The sequence below is a fragment of the Argiope bruennichi genome, chromosome 7, assembly GCF_947563725.1.
Source record: "Argiope bruennichi chromosome 7, qqArgBrue1.1, whole genome shotgun sequence".
Classification (NCBI taxonomy): Eukaryota; Metazoa; Arthropoda; class Arachnida; order Araneae; family Araneidae; genus Argiope; species Argiope bruennichi.
Genome location: NC_079157.1, coordinates 67,590,763 through 67,609,993, shown reverse-complemented (window position 1 = coordinate 67,609,993; position 19,231 = coordinate 67,590,763). Strand labels below are relative to the sequence as shown.

Below are 19,231 nucleotides of genomic sequence, written 5' to 3'. Positions count from 1 at the left end.
GTTTACACTCAGGATCTTAATTTCCTGGATATAAATACATGCATTCGACATGCAAATTCGACAATTCCATTTAACTTTGAGAATTCACTGAACAGAAATATTTGCTAGTATGAGGTATTATAATAAATTTTCCTTCATTTTTTTAATACTGTTGATAGAAACTGAATTTAAACACAAAAGAAATTAAGTGAAAACTTTGGCTAATTTGGAAAATACACAAATGAGCTATTCAATCCTCCAGCGGCTGCTGCTGCGGCGGCAGCTGCACCTGGTCCGTAAGGTCCTTGACCTCCAGGTCCTTGTTGGCCGGCACCTCCTGGTCCTTGTTGTCCTGCTCCTCCAGGTCCTTGTTGTCCTGCTCCACCTGGGCCTTGTTGTCCAGCTCCTGGTCCATATCCTCCAGCGGCTGCTGCTGCTGCGGCTGCACCTGGTCCGTAAGGTCATATGGTCCTCGTCCACTAGGTCCTCCTTGACCGGCGCCTCCAGGTCCTTGTTGGCCGGCACCACCAGGTCCTTGTTGTCCTGCCCCTCCAGGACCTTGTTGTCCTGCTCCTGGTCCATATCCTCCAGCTGCTGCTGCGGCGGCGGCTGCTGCAGGTCCATAAGGTCCTTGACCTCCAGGTCCTCCTTGACCGGCGCCTCCAGGTCCTTGTTGACCGGCACCACCAGGTCCTTGTTGTCCTGCACCTCCTGGGCCTTGTTGACCAGCTCCAGGTCCATATCCACCAGCAGCAGCGGCGGCGGCAGCTGCACCAGGTCCATATGGGCCTCGTCCACTAGGTCCTCCTTGACCGGCACCACCAGGTCCCTGTTGTCCTGCCCCTCCAGGGCCTTGTTGTCCAGATCCTGGTCCATATGGTCCTTGTTGACCGGCACCTCCTGGACCTTTATAAAATTTTACGATAATTTTTAATTAACAATTTTGATGATACATATTGGAAATAAGGAAATTTTCTGATTTTTCTTTTTGAAATATAAATTAGTAATTGCGATAAGAGGCATTTTAATTTTATAATGACAAGGGCTTTGCATGAATTTGAAAATAATGGTTGTCTCCTATAGGGAATGCACACGCTTCATGGAAAAATAAATTCTATTAATGTTAAATATATAAATATATATTATTAGTCGTTTTATTTATATGAATATATGCTATTAGTCTTTTTATTTATATGAAAATGAAAATTTTTTTTAATGCTCATATTTTTTACTCTAAATTAATTTAGATGCACTTTATTGAAACTGAATTTTCCGAACGTGGAATATTTGATTTTATGAAATTAAGCATGTGTTGTATGGAAACGGCAATTATTATTTTTGTATTATCAACCATAATTGACTCTTATATAAATACTGCATATTTTAAAGTTTTATGCAAAAGTAGACGTTGAGTTTCAGACTTTTTTTATTTTATTTTTCAGTTTTAAATGTGAGATTTACGTAATTCAATCCCCGATCATTTGGAAATATTTTCTTTTGTAATAATAGAAAATGTTTATTTCTTCTGTTAATTAAACATTTTTTTTCACGAATACAAAAAGAAATTTGTCAGATTTTATGGCATTAAAATATTTTATATGAAAAAAGTAGTAGTTCTTCTAAATGAATGAAAGAAGAAAAATATTTTTTCCCACTATGATTAATAATTATGAGTTTAACTCCTTGAAAAAAGAATTTGTTTAACTTCCTAATTAGATGACTCATCCTATTTTTGACATAAATTGTCATTTTGATTCTTATAAAATAATAAAGATCATTTGAGATATTGAAGCATTTCTGAACGCTTTTCATATTTTTAAATACTTAATTCTGTTTGTTTTACAGACTTAAAATTAAAACTTACAGTTTTAAAACTAAAAATTCAATAATTCGATCAGAGCGTGACAGATAATGGCGCGTCAGATATGTCAGTGTCTACGAAGGGGTTAATAAATATAAGTGAATAAAATGTAAAAGTAATAATATATTAGCTTAACACACACATATATATATATAATATTTAGATTCAATACCAACAGACTCAATTAAGATCTTTTAGTTAAAAATTAAATAAAAATCTTAATGTATTTCCTACCATAAATAATGTTTTTACTAATCTTTCTATAAGTAAAGATATATGGTTTAAATTCAGTAATGCTTAGTAAATGAAGTTTTCACCATTATCCAAATGTTGCTGCGCACTCCCTTTTTTTAAAAAGCTACTTTAAAGCTTTGGTAGTAAAATACTTTGATAGTTTCAGCCTAATATTGATTTCATTTTACAAACTGCAAGATTCAAATATAAAAATTATGCACTTCAACAAAGAACGGAATCACTACTGGCATCGATTGGAAGCTCATTAAATATGACATCGAATGTCATACATTTCGTTATATTGCTTGCACTCAAGTGATTCTGTTCCAAATTCTAAATTGCTTTTCATTTTAATATTATTCTAAATAAAATAAATGCAGCCCTAAAATACAAGATTCATTTAACTTTACATTTCGTAATAACAAACAGAAAGAAAATTTTCAAAAAATAAAATTCAGGTGGTCGAATTATTTTGAAAAATGCAAAATCGAAAAAGATTGTCCTTTGTAAAAATTATGGAATATCTGACGAAAATTTAGTTTGTTAAAATCGACAATAGTTTTAGAGCGAACACTTTGATAGTTGTTATGCCTGCTCTTACAAACTGTGAGATTACAAACTCAAAACCCAACACCTCTATGGATGTCAGCCAGATACACCATGAATTTCAGGTCGGATACCATGCATCTAACTCCGTAAGATAACACAAAAATTAAACAGTATTGGATGAAGTTTCTTTAGATAGTCAATGACATATTAAGTCTCATCTTCAGTCTAAATATATGTTAAATAAAAGCATATGTTACCTTGTTGTCCAGCTCCTGGTCCATATCCTCCAGCGGCTGCTGCGGCGGCTGCGGCACCTGGTCCGTAAGGTCCTTGAGCACCGGTTCCTTGCTGGCCAGCACCTCCTGGTCCTTGTTGTGAGGCTCCTGGTCCATATCCTCCAACGGCTGCTGCTGCGGCTGCTGCCCCAGGTCCGTATGGTCCTTGACCGCCAGGTCCTTGTTGTCCGGCACCACTTGGGCCTTGTTGTCCAGCTCCTTGTGCTTATATATTAAATATAGTATTCAACTCTATTAAAGAAGTTTAACGCAATTTAGAAAACGGATAACCTATTAAATTAAAGGCATTTTAAGCTACTTAATCTTGAAATATCATTTATAATTTGATTCTCTCTATATTAGGGATATTGTGTGCTTGCTATACTAACCAAAGAAACAACGAAATACTGCGTCTGTATAATTTAATCAAATATAAATAAGCTTAAGAGACGATAATTCTTGTACAAACATAGTTTTCTATATGTGCAATTCAATTTTTCCTTTAATGCACTGTTTAAATTCAAATTTTGTATTTGAATAACCTTTTCACTTTAAAATTTAATTGGGGACTAAGCTTGATGGTAGGATCTCATCTTCGAGACTTGGACTTTATAGTTCGCAGCTCGCTTCCAACGAAAAGATAGAATCAAAGGCTCCATGGCATTGTTCCATGTTAAAATATTTGCCTTATAGCATGAAACAAAAGCATCGAGAGAGAGCCTGTTCAAGCACTGTCCCCTGCGTTTGAGCAAGGCTCAAAATTACGATTTCCCATTTAACCCTTTATTTACCAACGGTACTTAAAAGTACCGTTAAAATCAAACTGATATCTTCATAATATGTCAGTGTTTTCGAACGGTATTCGAAAGAACAAAAAAAAAAATAGTTCGGATAGCAAGTGATAAATATCAGCTAAAAGCAAAAATTAAAAATCTTTAATTATTAATTAAATTTATATATATATATATATATATATATATATATATATATATATATATATAATTAAAAGGTATTTTTCCTCTTTTCTGGGCTAATTTTGCATTAAAACTTAATTAATGATGTAAAAATAAAAATAAAAATTTGATAAAATAATTCGATAAATAAAGTCTTAAAATAATTATTTTCCTTTTGCTTCGAAATCGAAAAAAGATATAGCGACACCAACTCTTCGAGGAGTAAACAATTCACAAATACAATAAAAGTTTATAAAAGGCAGAATTTTACTATTATATCTTTTAGCTAAAGTAGACACACGACATAAATCGCAAAAGATAAAATAAAAATAAAATTATTAATGATTTTGCTCATTTTCACTTATAAAGAACACGATAGAATTAACTTTCCTCTTTTGGATCCAGCCATAACTATTTTTTGCTACTACTAATATTTTTTCATAAGCATATTATTTCATTCATGTAGAAATGTTCCAATCGAATTGGACAAAAAAAATAACATTTATCTGGATTCATCGCCTTTTTGAATTTTGTCATAGAGAAGTGTAAATTTCTTCCAAATTCTAAATTTCTTTCAACTTTATGAACAATCTAAGCATAAATATGCGCAGTTAATAATTTGGCGCTATTGTAAATACAAGAGTATCAAAATTAAAACACCCCTACTCTGAGTTCTCTATACAGCGAACTACTCAGTGTAAAGACTCCAAAATTCTTGAACATATTATTCAATAAGGCGAAGGATTGCGAGAAAAAAATTAATTTCAAAAACACTGATAAAGAGCACAGTACAACAGAAAATATGCTAAAAAAGACAAAAATAATCACACAAAAAAACCATGCGGTATGAATTTTTTTCTTCCTAATTTCTATGGCTTGTATGAAGAAAAAAACAGATAAAAAAGTAAAGAAACTGAAACTGTCATTGTAACTACAATTTCGCACTGGATGTACAAAAATTTGCATACACCCTTGGTTTTCTGCTATGGTTCTAAGCATAAAACGGGTAAAGCTAGGCAAATGTCATTCATATCAGCGATGGCTTTGCGCTTTGCTTGTGAAGTTGTTTTATGAAAACAAAGGAAATGCTGCAGTTGTACTTCGAGAGTATCGTCGACTTCAAAATTTACGCAAAGGACCAGGAGGTACCAAAACATGCTCGAAAATTTTGCTGCACCCCTAATGCAACAGCACCAATGTCTTGATTTATTTACCTTTATGCAAGATGTAGCGCCTTCACACATTGGACTCTAGTTGTGCAGTTTCTTCGGCAACATTTTACAAATGATAGAGTAATTGTGTGTTTCCGGCAACCTAACCATCTCGTACTACACATCTTAATCGCTGTGATTTTTGGCTTTGGAGATACTTAAAAAAAATCTTGCTTATCGAGGACGCCTGATAACCATGGCAGATTTGGAAGACATGATCACTATGCATGTGAGAAACATCTCAATCGACCAATTACGATCCTCGGTTGATCAAGCTGTCTACAGAATGCAGACTTTACATCTGGAAGAAGGGAAACCTATTGAACAATTTCTCTTGCATCGATCAGGCCCTTGAAGTTAGATATACTAGAATAAAATGAGTTACAAACGTGTAATTTGAGACTTTTCAGGATATTTTTTGTTGTACAGCGCCATCTGTCGGTGTTTCAGTCACTATTTTTTTTTCTCACGTAATCTATTTCCGCATGTCCTGAGTAGTCTCTTCAAGAATTTTGGAGCCTTTACACTAAGTAGTTCGCTATATTGAGAGCTCAGAGTAAGGGTGTTTTAATTTTAACCACCTTATATATTATTTATTATTTTTCAATTTCCATGATGCATTGAAATTGAATTGAAAGGAAATGAAACAATTTAATGCTTCTAAAATAGTATGAATTATTTATCTCAAAAATTTGAAGATTAAAAATATTTTTTGAAAAAAACTATTTAGACCAAGTTACGTAAAATATTTAATTGGAAATTGTAGCGACCATTAACCAGCTGGTCCCCAAAGGCGACAACTAATTCATAAAATATTCTGTATAAATCCGATTAAGAGCTTTTTTGTTTAATTTTGGAAAGGGAAAATGCATTGAAATTTATCTGCTAAAAAACTCTTCGGAAGCACTTTTTTAGGTTTATTCTAATATATAAAAATGAATATAATATATATATATATATATATACAGTACACTCCCGATTATCCGCGGAATTGGGCGGCGCGACCGCCGCGGATAACAAAAATCGCGGATAATCCGAAAAAAGCTAAAAACGGGTATAGCAAAAGAGAAAACAGTCATTCCAACTTTGAAAAATCGTTTTATGTACAATAAAACGTAAAATAAACAGCAGGAAATGTTTAACTAACGCTTAATATTTTAGTATATCACTCAAAACTAACCTAAAATGCATTTTGTTAGTGAAAACGGAAAAGTTCTTTGTACTTACGAGAGGTGTCAAGGATACACAGAAAAATCAATACATATGTACTGTTTTAATACTATAATGTATTATGTAATTACAAAAGCATCACTGTAAAACTACACCTTTTTGAAGAAATCAGTCATTTGTGTTTGCTTCTTGCTTTGGAAGCATTTTCCCTTTGCTTGGAAGCAGAAAAGAAAACTTAGTGTGGCAGGCGCGGATAACCCGCCCGCGGATAATCGGGAGTCTACTGTATATATATATATTGTATTTTATGCGCTGCAGAACCGCTGTTCATCCGATTGCGATCAAACTTTGCCAACTTAGTGCTTGCACTTGCGGGAAGGTTATAGGTATAGTACAATTATTACAACTAAATTTTAAAAAATAGAATAAATATCATTTATACTTCTCCTTTATATATATCAGTCAATTTCAATGAATGTATTCATTGTCGACAAGAAAATAAATATCATTCTTTCTGTTATTAATAATTAACAAGATAGTTATTTCAAATCTCAAACGATATTTTCAAAATAATTTCTTTTGCAGCAACGTGCCAGTTACCAGTTAGTATAAGCTAAAATCGTTGACACTAAGATTAAAGGAGTTGAGTGTAACGTTAAATATTTCTTCTGTCAACAAAAGATTACAAGTTTAGAAGTATATGCGACATGTGATTTTTTATATGTATTTTTCTTCGTTTTTCTTTATTTAATTTGAGGAGTAGTTTTTTTCATCGGTGCTTTTGAAGCTGTATTGGGTGTTCATCTAACTTAAGGTGAAAACGGTAGAGCTTAACTATATCTGTTCAGAGCACTGTAGACAAAAATAATGTATATTAAGAGTGCAAAATGCGAATTTTTCCTCCTGTTTCATATTCAAGAACACGAGGAAAAAAATTTTATTGTCAGCATAAATTTTTTAATTAAACAGATATCTGAGTTTTTATGACAATTATTAGAATGTGTTTGTAGTCCTATATCACTTATAATTCGTAATTAACGTGTATCTTCACGATAATTTAATTATACAAATACAACCGAATTATGCTTTTATAAAAAACTGTTAATACATAATTTATCATTCGGTTTCGCTATTTCATTACTTATTCTTTTTTCCATGTTCCGAAATGTATATCACCAATATGCGGAGTTCTCTATCTTTGCATTTTTATCTTATTAATATGGCCTTATTTGTTTTAGTTGCTATTATAATTACATATGAAATCTTACTGCTAATTTCTAGTAAAACAATTAATTGACACCTCATTTATTATGCATAAGATTATTTTTCGAAGAAGTTCGAAACGTGCTTTTGAAACACCTGGTGCTACACAAATTTCGTGCAATCAGCTCAGCATTCTTCACTTCTCAATGTGCGAGTTAACTTTCTCGTAACTACGCAGCCAACGAAATTTTCTTGAGGCGACACATTGGCGGCTTAAAAAAATAACCAAAAATGGAAATTTTTGCTTTGAGCTAACTCGTGTAATAGGAAACAAGAGTGACCGATTTGCGAGGTCGCAGCCAGTCACCATGTTTTGACAAGCTGTGTTATTGCAAACTAACATGTATTTTTTTTTTTTTTTTTTTTTTTGAAAATTTTGTAAACAAGAATTTTCAAAGGTAGCACGTTAACAAGCAAACTTTTCTTAAAATAAGTACAACCTGTTGATTTTTCTCTTTGGGAAGTAAACATATTGCTTACACAGATGAAAGACGAAAATGACGAAGACATATAAGGTGAAACAACTTTTTATTTTTTCCATTTCCTTTTTCCAAAGATTTTGCATGTGATAAGAATAGCACGTTTTCTTCTAGAATATTCCACGAGGAGCTTTTCTAAAATAGGCACTTTATTACTTTTTCGGCTTTTTGAAGTAAACAGATTGATGACTCCGATGTACAGTACATTAAGCATAGAATTTTAGATACCAAAAATTTACATTTGAGATTTTAATCTTTTTCTATGGTTTTGCATGTAATCAGAAAAATACATTCTCCTCTATAAAATTCCACGATGAATTTTTCTAAATCAGGCATTTGTTATTTTTTTAATTTTCAAAAAAACACATTACTTTCACCGATGTACACTGTATTTAGCATAGAATTTTAGATATCAGAAATTTACATTTTACATTTGAATCGTTTTCTTCGATTTTGCATGTAATCAGAAAAATACATTCTCCTCTAGAAAATTCCAAGATGAATTTTTCTGTTATTGTTGTAGTTACTTATGGCACTTTACAAGCCTGCCGACAGTTATCGGTCAGCGATTTAAGCCGAAGGGCCGTCTTTTCAGTAGCGCCAACTAGAGCCAAGAGTACGACTTAGCTACTTCATGTGTCACATTCGCTTGCATCAAACCTTTTTTACAGTAGGGAGGGCACATTCACACACCTTACAGATAGAATACAGAAGAAGAACAACCATGCCCGAATCCGGGACACCCAGATCACGGGGAAGACGTACCACCCCTATGCCGAACGCCGGCTGAATTTTTCTAAATGTTAATTAATTCCTTTGTTAATTTACTTTTCAAGTAAACACATTGCTCACTCCGATGTACAGTGCATGAAGCATAGAATTTTAGATGCCAAAAATTTATATTTGAGATTTGAATCTTTTTCTATGATTTTGCATGTAATCAGAAAAGTACATTCTCCACTAGAAAATTCCACTATGAATTTTTCTAAATAAAGCCTTTTTTTTATTTTTCAATTTTCAAGTAAACACATTGCTTAGTTCGATGTACAGTGCATTAAGCATAGAATTTTAGATACTACGAAGTTTACATTTCAATATTTGAATCTTTTTCTGTGATTTTGCATGTAATCAGAAAAATCCATTTTAAGTTGTTGACTCCAATGTGCAGTGTTTTAAGCATTGAATTTTAGATACAGGTATTTTGCCTTTGAGATACAAATACTTTTCTAATATTTGGAATGTAATCAGAAAATCTGTTTTAAATTGATGACTTCAATGTGCAGAACTTTATGCATAGAATTTTAGATCCGAAAATTTTGTCTTTGAGATATTAATTCTTTTCTAAGATTTTGCATGTAATCATTAAAGATTATTTTCTTATAGAAAATTTCAGGGTAGACTTTTTAGAAATACAAATTTTGTTAATTTTTCCACTTTTTTTGTTTTAATAAATATATTGTTTATTCCGCTGTACAGTGCATTAGACAGAGTATTTTAGATACGAAAAATTTATATCTAAAATGTGAATCTTTTTCTATGATTTTACATGCTATTAGAAAAATAAATTTTCCTCTAAAAAGTTCCACATTGAATTTCTAAAATAAGTACTTTGTTAATCTTTTCCCTTTTTAAATTACACACTTGCTAACCACCGATGTTCAGTGAATTGAACATAGAATTTTATATACGAGAAATGTATGTTTGAGATTCGAATTCTTTTCTAGGATTTTATATTTAAAAAAGTACTTCCACTTATAAAAAACATCATTGGTATCATTCCGTTAATTTAAAATGGTTTTTCTTAATATTGTGTCGCGACATATATGGCTCATAGTAGATGGTAAAATCCTCAATGTTCATTAGAAAAAAATAGAAAAGGATACTTTTGGATTTTTATAATTAAAATCGACAAAATGATTATTTTAATTTATCATTGGGATTATTCTACTGTATTATAATTCGCTTTCTGATTTTGAAGTATCGGCAAATTTTTTTAAGAGAAACAGTTGGACAAAAAAAAATTCTTTTAAAAAAAAGAATTAGTGGAACATTTTCAGTCTAAATTGCAGACTTTATAAACAAAAGGCTTCATTTATATGCTTTAATTAAATTTGATTGTTTGACGAATTTTAATGGAGGATAAAAGATAAAGTAACCTTTTTTTTCTATTTTAGCAGAAACTTTCTCTTTCTTACTTATGCTGTCTTTGGCAAAATTTATAAGCAAAATTCGATAATTTTTCATTATAGGCTTTACTTCGGAAAATATTCATTTCTAGTAGAAAAACTTCCCAAAGTAATATCCTTTCTTGCATGTTAATCAAATTTATTATTTTGTTTACGAATATACTTTTATTTCGGTTAGAATCAAATTGAGCGTGAAAGTGTAGCCGCTCAATTTATTTATTTTGATGCAATATGAGAATACATAAAACTCTTTTTGCAAATGTATTGTACTGTGTGAGATATAGAAAATCTAAAAAAATTATTCATGAATTTTGAAATTATTCATGAATTTGAGAAATACAATATTGTTATTTTATTCGTGTTGACAAAATTATCGATGCGGAAACTATTTAATGTAAAAATTACTTTTACATAAATTATTCTAAAGCAGAAAATTCTTTGTTTCTTCTTTAACGCAGAAATATGCTTCGGAAATTTAATTTTAGTTAAAATGAGAATATAGGTTATCTCTATTTCTGTTGATTTTAAAGACTGTGTGTGAATGACTTTTCACGAGCCTGCTCGCTCTTGTTTCATCATTGTAAAATATATTTCGTAACTGTTTGCATATAAGTTTTGTACATAGCCGTGTTGTGAGTGTGAATTGATAGAAATATGTTGCGTCTAAATCAAATAAATGTTTTAAAATGCAAGTGACTCTATTTGCTGACTTATTCTATCATCATTTGAGTAATTCACCAAATTAAAGAAGAAATCGGGTAGATTTAAAGATCCTGATATATCGAAACACTTCTGAAACGAAAGCAGTTGTAACAATATTGGTCTATCGGCCTTTTGTCTGATCTTTTTTGATTCAATATCAAAGATTTAGTATTAAAATCTCCTAATATAATTTTTTTCATTACATTAGTTTTGCTATTATCAATTTTATACTATTAAGATCTTCTTATAAATTTCATAAGCAAACAATATTTAAAAAATTAAAATATGTATCTCGGAAAAATATAATTCAAGACATATATTATTTGATATTGATGTATATCAAATTATCAAATATATTTCTTGACCTACATTTGATTCTATCTTCTATACTTATATAAAGCTCAATGTGTGTGTGTGTGTGTGTGTGTGTGTGTGTGTGTGTGTGTGTGTGTGTGTGTGTGTGTGTGTGTGTGTGTGTGTGTGTGTGTGTGTTGGCGTTCTACAGGTCAGACCGTTTGATCTACAGCTACCAAATTTGGTACATGTATACCTTAGAGGTCGGGAATGTGCACCTGGGGTCCCTTTTTTTGAATTTTTAATTAGAATTTTAATTATTAATTAAAAACTAACTTTCCCGCCAAAAAAATCTTCCATTTTCCCCACCGCCAAATGAGTAAGATTTTTTCTCCCAACAGTAATGAGGCTAGGGTTAAAAATTTTCGGCTGATTATTTCAAACGATTCTGTTTATTTTCTTAATGTTTGATGCATTTAAAATTAAACATTGTTAATTAATCCATGTTTCACATTCATTCTGAAGTACTTTTGAATTAAAATAACACAGAATAAAGGAAATTAAAAATGTCTAATCTGCATAGCGTTACCCCAACTGGCGTAGAAAAATTCACGCATTTCCGTTACCGTAACTGGCGAAGAAAATTCACGCATGTGTTCTGACTGTTGACATGGCAACCATTATCAACGGATGTTTTAAATTATTTTTGGGTTAGTTGCATGCTTTTGTAAATAAATCGTATTTATGTTAGTTATATATTTTTTGTATATGCTTATAGTTTTAAGTACATCGTTTTTTAAGTAGTTTTTTGAAACCTGTTTTCGACCGATTATTTTAAACGATTCATTTTATTTTCTTAGTGTTTGATGCATTTAAAATGAAACATTGTTAATGAATCGATCTGTTCATGATGAATCTAAGAAAATTTTGTTGACAAATTCTTGAGATATAACATAAATTAAGTAAGATATTCTTTAGTGCCCATAAAGTTTAAAAGCTCAGTGACTGTTATCAATAATCATATTATAAAAAAATGCTTTGCTTCAGTAAAAACTATTATATTAATTGCAGATTATTTCTTTCCACTTTAAAGCATAAATTCTACGAGGGGTAACAGAAAATGAGAGAGATACATATTACGTTATGATTGAAGGCCTTTATAATATTATGAGTGAATTATATGACTATCAAAATTTGAAGTTTTAAAATATTTTGATGAAGAATCTATTAAAGTAGGAATTGCGTAAAATATTTTATTATTAAAATTTAAACGAACATTAAGATTGGCGAACCGGCTGGTCGCCAAATGCGGCTAGTATATCAATAATATCAAGAAATATTTGTTGTAGTTTTTTTTTTTGATATTAAAAAACAAAATTTAAAAAAAAAAACTTTAGTTTTTTTTTATTATTTATGTTTGATATATTTGATATTACAAAAACAATTTTTTTATTGTATCAAAACATTTATAAGTCGTACCAATGGATCAATCGTCAAAAAAAAACAGAAGAGTATGTTTGATATTATAAGTCGTACCAATGGATCAATGGTCATATTTTTTACTAGCTGTATATTCACTCTACAAACATAATATAGATATAACTTATAACCCCCAAAAAAGGAAATACCTCTCTTCTCTGGGATCATAATTCTATTTTTGAAATGTTTATTTTCTTTTCCTCTTATTTTGAACTCAAGAGCTTGAGCAGAATGCTTAGCATCATAGTTCGTTTTACATTGGACATTAAGCTTTGTACAATTTATGCAGCTAATATTCTGACCATTTTCATATTCTTTAGGGCTTTTGCCTCCACATTTCAATCCATGCCCCACCCCTGAACTCCTCAGCACGATGATCTTTTACTAAATGGTTAAATTTGGAACGTTTGTAGAATTGAAAATTTTCACGTTGACCTTTTACTATTTCATAGTACTGATAAAAAAATTCAGGATCTATATCAGGATAACAATGACATAATTCTTACCAGCTCTTGATTTAAAAGTTGTTTTAATTTATAACTTATTCCCCAAATGTTAACTCATTATTAAGGGTTTTAATACCTTCTAATAATTATTTCTTCATTTGTTAATTGTTCTTTAACAATGAAGATACGAATAATGGACTTCAGCATTTTTGACTTTAATGCTTCATAATTTTCGTTTAATTCATCAGTTTTTTTAACTCTTCGATCAGTTTGTCAATATCTTTAACTATAAGCTCATTCATTACGATCCCAAGTTTCCATATTTTTAACTTTATTTACATTGATACTAATTCTAGAAATATTTTATTTCTAAATTCTCTTTCAGTTTCTTCAGAGGATTAATCTTCCTTACGAATGGTTAGACCATTATTCTTGCACAACATTATACTTGAATCTTGACTTTGACAAATTCTAGAAATATTTTATTTCGAAATTCTCTTTTAGTTACTTCAGAGTATTGATCTTCCTTACGAATGGTTAGAACATTATTCTTGCACAACATTATACTTTAATCTTGACTTTGACAAATTCTAGAAATATTTTATTTCTAAATTCTCTTTCAGTTACTAAATTCTCTTTCAGTTAATTTTCTTTTTATTTCTTTCTCTTTTAAGTTCTTAATAATAACTCTTATAAATTAATTGCATAATAAACATGTATTTTTTGCTGTTGCTCTAAGAAAAGGAATATAAAATTGCAGTGATACGCATTCATTTCTCAGCGCATTTAATATTCATAATTTTTTCTTGTCCACGTATTTTTGAAAACAACAGAATTAGCATAAGCTTTTAGATTTTATGCCTTTGGAACAAATCAAGCATACGTATTGTTTAACATCCATTCGAAAAGCAAACACTCTCTGTTTATATTTCTCATCTGCTTGCATATCTTATGTTCCGAACAGCACGCGTTATTTTCTAGTCAAAAAATACTACGTGTCAAAATCGAAGAAAAATTGTAGGCATTGATTTTTATTCATTTCTTGGACAGAAATTGAACTGAGAACAATATTCCAAGGTAAGTCATTTTAACAGAGCATGAATTGCGGTTAGGCTTAAGATGCTCAGTAAGTTTGTAATGTTTATACATTCTTTTTAAATTTATCTTACTTTATTTTTGTAAATGGGAAATTTTATGGCAATCAATATGTTGTTATTAATTAATGAAATATTTATTGACAATTAAATATTTTATTTAATTTTATTTCCATTCAAGCGATGTCACCAGTTAAGAGGTTTGAGGAAAAATTATTATTTAAGCCTATAATATTAATGAAGTTTAATTATAATTTCAAAACAAGAAAGTAAAAAAACAATTGAAATAAAAATAACTTTTTTCATACTCTAACAAGCGTTTTTTTTTTTAAATCTATGTTATTGAATTAATTTTCACATATGTTTTAAGATTTTTTTAAATTCTTTTGTAGCATTTTTAGGTACTTTTATTCAAAACTTTGTTAACCGATGCTTTTTAATTTTAAATGATAACTTTCGTCATTATAGTGAACCACACTTGTACTGCAGTTAGTTAATATCGCAAATTCTAACCTTTCCGTGAATTTTTGAAATTCAAATGCATTTGTCTTTGGTGATTCTTCAACGACCCTGGCCACGTTGTTGCATGAATCACTGAGGGGGGGGGGAGTGATAAGTTATTTTTAAGTGATAAGTTATTTTAACTATTCTTAATCCGTTAACATTCAACTTAATTTATTTGAGTTAACGGATTAATTCTTAATCCGTTAATATTCAACTTAATTAATATGCTTATTAATTAACTTAATTTATAAGCATAGGTATCAGTCAATCTCTTTAAAATTATATTAAAAACATCGATTAAGGTAACTATGAGAAAAAATCTGAAATGTTCATATTTTTTAAGATGAAATATTGAAAATTTGAAGTCATTTAAAACCTTTTTGTGAATATATTTTTTAAACATACTCAGATATCAAAAAATAAAGCTTACTTTTGTATTTTTTGCATTACTTTAAAAAATAAATCAAATCGAAAATAGTCGAAATGATTTGATTCATTTTTTTAGTTTTAAAATTTGGTTGATGATGGGATTTATATCAATTAGAAATTTTTAAGAAATGCACTCAATTTAGTCATAGAAGAGGATTGTAATTATCTTATAATAAATAAGATTCTGGGCGTGAACAGAACTAATGTTTGACATAATTTTTTTAAGAAGTACATGAATCCGATTTTTCGAACTATAAATTAGAAATATCTCTTTCACTTCGAAAACTAAAACATTTTTCATCGCACTTTTAAATTCATCTGTTCATTTTATTGTAAGCTCCATGTGGATTAATGCTTTTTAATCGTACTTTTCTGAGATCTAAAAAAAATAATTTTATTAAAGAGAGATGTAAATGAAAGAGGTTAAATTTTTTCCAATTATGTGAGCCTTTATGTGAGTATTTATAGCCTTGTAATATTTTTTCTATCAGATAAAAGTTTTTTTTTTTAATTTTTGTCTCGTTAATTATTTTTTTTAATATTCCTGAATATTTCCCATGTTAATTCAATTTAATATCTTTCAATTTTGAAAGATGGAACTTTGTGCTTATTCAGTTGTTTTCCACTCATTTCAGGATCATCCAGAGTTCTGGGTTTTTATGTAATTACTTATTGTCGATTCAAACACATTGTATTATAATATTTCTAAGAAAACTAAGAAAAACTAAGAAAAAATTTCTTTTTATTTCATAAATCTTTCAATTTCTTTTTGAAAAGTAATTTTATCGGTCTGATTCGTTTTCATATGAGTTCTCAATGTCTCAATATTTGAGACCTAATTTTTTATTATAATTTTTATATCTGATTCTAATAATTACTAATATTTTAAATAATTTATATCTAAATGTAGAAATTTATCACTGAATAGCAACTTTCTCGGCATTTTTTAAAATTCATTAATACTTCTACAGACTTAGATAAACTATATGAATTAAAAAAGGAAAAAAAAAAACCTTAAATAACTTTCAAACTACCTTAATACTTGAATTCTTATTTCGGATCCATTCATATATTTCAAAAAATAAAATTCAACTACTATTCTGAGTGAAAGAAAAAATTAATTCCTTTCATAAATCTTTCCTTTTCTCTTTGAAAATGTAATATTATCTGTCCGTTTCGTTATCATATATGAGTTCTCAATTGCTCAATATTTGAGACCTAGTTTTTATTATACTTTTGATCTCAGATTCAAATAATTATTTATTTTTAAATATATATATATACCTATATTTGATTTATCACTGAATAGCAGGTTGCTCAGCATTTTTAAAAATTCAACAGTTATTTTTTTCTTCTTTAATATTTCTACAAATTTTTATAAACTAAATCAATTAAGAGAGGGACAAAAACTCTTAAATAAATTTAAATCGATCTTATTATTTGAATTCTTATTTCGGATCCCTTCATAGATTTAGAAAAATAAAACTACTATTCAAAGGGACAAAATAAAAAAAAAAATTCTTCTCATTTCAAAAAGTTATAGATCTTTCATTTTCGTTTTTAAAAAGTAGTATTGTCTGCCGAATTCGTTTTTATATATGAGTTCTAAACTTTTCAATATTTGGGATCCATTTTTTTATTATAATTTTTATATCTCATACCGATTATAACTGATATTTTAAATAATTTAGTAATAATTTAAAATATTTATTTTAAAATTTTTATTTTTTAATAATTTAAATAGTGAATATTCATCGCTGAATAGCAGTTTTCTAAGTATTTAAAAAAAATTCAACAGCTCATTCTTTCTTATTTAATACTTCAAAAATCTTGGACAAAATGCATGAATTAAGGAAGGGGAAAAAATCTTCTTAAATAACTTTATTTCACTACTTGATTCCTTATTTCGGATCCATTCATAGATTTTAAAAAGTAAAAAACAACTTTTATCCTGAGTCGGAGCGACAAACGAAAGAAAAAAAATTCGTTTCAAAAAAAGTTATGAATCTCTCATTTTCTTTTTTAAAAATTAATATTTTGAGTCGAATTCGTTTTCATGTATGAGTTCTAAACTTTTTAATATTTGGGATCCAGTTTTTTATTATAATTTTTGTATCTCATACCGATTATTACTGATGTAAATAATTTAGATCGAAGCATCAAAATTCATCGCTGAAAAGCAGCTCTCTCAGCATTTTTTTTTTAATTATATAGATAATTTTTTCTTCTTTTATACTTCCATAGCCTTGAACAAAAATTTATGCATTAAGGATGAAAAAAATACTTTTAAATTATTTTATCTCATTTTTTAAATCCTTATTTGGGATTCATTCATAGATTTAAAATGTGAAAGTCGTCATCTATTCTGAGTCGGAGCGACAAAAGAAGAAAAAAATTTCTTTGCATTTCAAAAAGTTTAAAATCTTTTATTTTTACTTTGAAAAAGTAATATTATCTGCCGAATTCATTTTAATATATGAGTTCTGAACGTTTCGATATTTTTGATCCACTTTTTTTTTATAATGTTTATATCTCATTCAGATTACTACTGAAATTTGACATAATTTAGATCGAAACATGAAAATTCATCGCTGAATTGCAGCTTTCTCAATACTTTATAGATACAATTATATAGATAATTTCTTCTTCTTTAATACTTCTATAATCTTGTACAAACTGTATGAAATAAGGAAGGGAAAAAACCCTGCTAAATAACTCTAAATGTATCTTATTACTTCAATTCTTATTTAAGATCCATTCATAGATGTTTAAAAAATAAAATTCAACTACTATTCTGAGTCGCAGCGACAAACGAAGAATTTTTTTTTCATTTGAAATAGTTATAAATAATTCATTTTTCTTTTTAAAAAGTAATCTAATGGGTTGAATTCGTTTTCATATACGAGTTCTCAACATTTCATCGTTTGGAACCCAGATTCTTTACAAATTTTTAATCTACTGTTTCAACAATTTCTGATATTTTAAATAATTAATAATTACACATGAAAAATGATTATACTACATCAACTTTCGCGAGATTTTTGGAACTTTTATGACTAATTCTGTTTTCATTAATATTTCAACCAATCTGTGAAATTGCTGCATGAATTACGATCGGAAAAACGTTCTCATTCAAAACTTTAAAGCTATATGAATACATCAATTCTTATTTTTAAAAAAGTGTTAAATTTAACTGCTAATCTGAGTTAGAATCACAAATCTAGACCAAATTTTCGTTTTAGTTATGTTTGTAAATCTGTCATTTTCTTTCTAAAATGTAATATTATCGAAGGGATTCGCTTTAATATAAGAGTTCTCAGTGTTTCAAACGCAATTTTTATGATAACTTTTAATCTTCCATTCGATATTTTATAATTCGATTCAAATCTCCCATTCGATAATTTCTGATATTTTAGACAATTAATAATAGAAACATTAAAAGCCTTCATAATACATCAACATGTCTTTACATTTCTGAAGATTGATTAAATTTATTCTTTAGTAATCTTGGCCAAGTTATTGCATGAATTAAGGAAGAAGAAAAAATCTTGATAAATAATTTTTAGTTAATTTAAATTAATTCAAAGATTGAATTCTCAATTCAGGAAATCATTCATAAATTACTTTTACCTTTTTAACTTTCTGTAAGTCAATTCAATTGTTAATTTCAAATTTTTTAAAAAATTCTTGTTTCAGAATCATTTTTTTAAAATTTGTTTTTAAATAAGTAATACTTTGAGGTTAATTCGTTTTAATACAATGGCCTTCAATGTTTTAGTATTTGGTAACGTTTTTAATCGTATCTTCTTTCTTAATGAAGTTAAGCGTTAGAGTTTTCAATAATTAATATCGTAAATACTAAAAGTTTTCCATTTCGAAGACATTTTGAAAATTTAATTGCTAATTACATTTTTTTATACTTCACAATCCCAGACCAATATATTTTATGAATTAAAGAAGAAAAACATCTTGATAAATAATATTTAAGGTATCGCAGTAATTGAACTGTTATATCAGTTCAGTTTATATATGGGTTTTATTTTTTTAACTTTTTGTGAATGATAAGCTCAATTGTTACAACGAGTAAGGCCCAAAAATCAAGAAAAAATTATTTTAATTGTGT

The 19,231-nt window shown here is 29.0% G+C and overlaps 2 protein-coding genes across 7 annotated transcripts in view; one reads left to right on the top strand and one right to left on the bottom strand.

Annotated features, from left to right (window-relative positions):
* Nucleotides 1–229: 229 nt before the first annotated feature.
* Nucleotides 230–5,497, bottom strand: LOC129975407 (spidroin-2-like). Its single transcript, XM_056088470.1, has 3 exons — nt 5,452–5,497; nt 2,881–3,123; nt 230–885 (listed from the first exon to the last, which is right to left on the bottom strand). The coding sequence occupies exons 1-3, from the start codon at nt 5,495–5,497 to the stop codon at nt 230–232; spliced, it is 945 nt and encodes a 314-aa protein (XP_055944445.1).
* A 2,383-nt stretch (nt 5,498–7,880) lies between these two features.
* LOC129975639 (uncharacterized) overlaps nt 7,881–19,231 on the top strand; it is a 53,373-nt gene continuing 42,022 nt past the window's right edge. For 4 of the 6 annotated variants that reach the window (XR_008785040.1, XR_008785041.1, XR_008785043.1 and 1 more), the window contains exon 1: nt 14,033–14,158. The gene's annotated coding sequence lies outside the window, so the exon portion shown is untranslated. Of the gene's footprint in view, nt 8,011–14,032; nt 14,159–14,178; nt 14,208–19,231 lie in introns of those variants that run through there. The other 2 variants (XR_008785042.1, XR_008785044.1) reach the window with 2 other exon arrangements.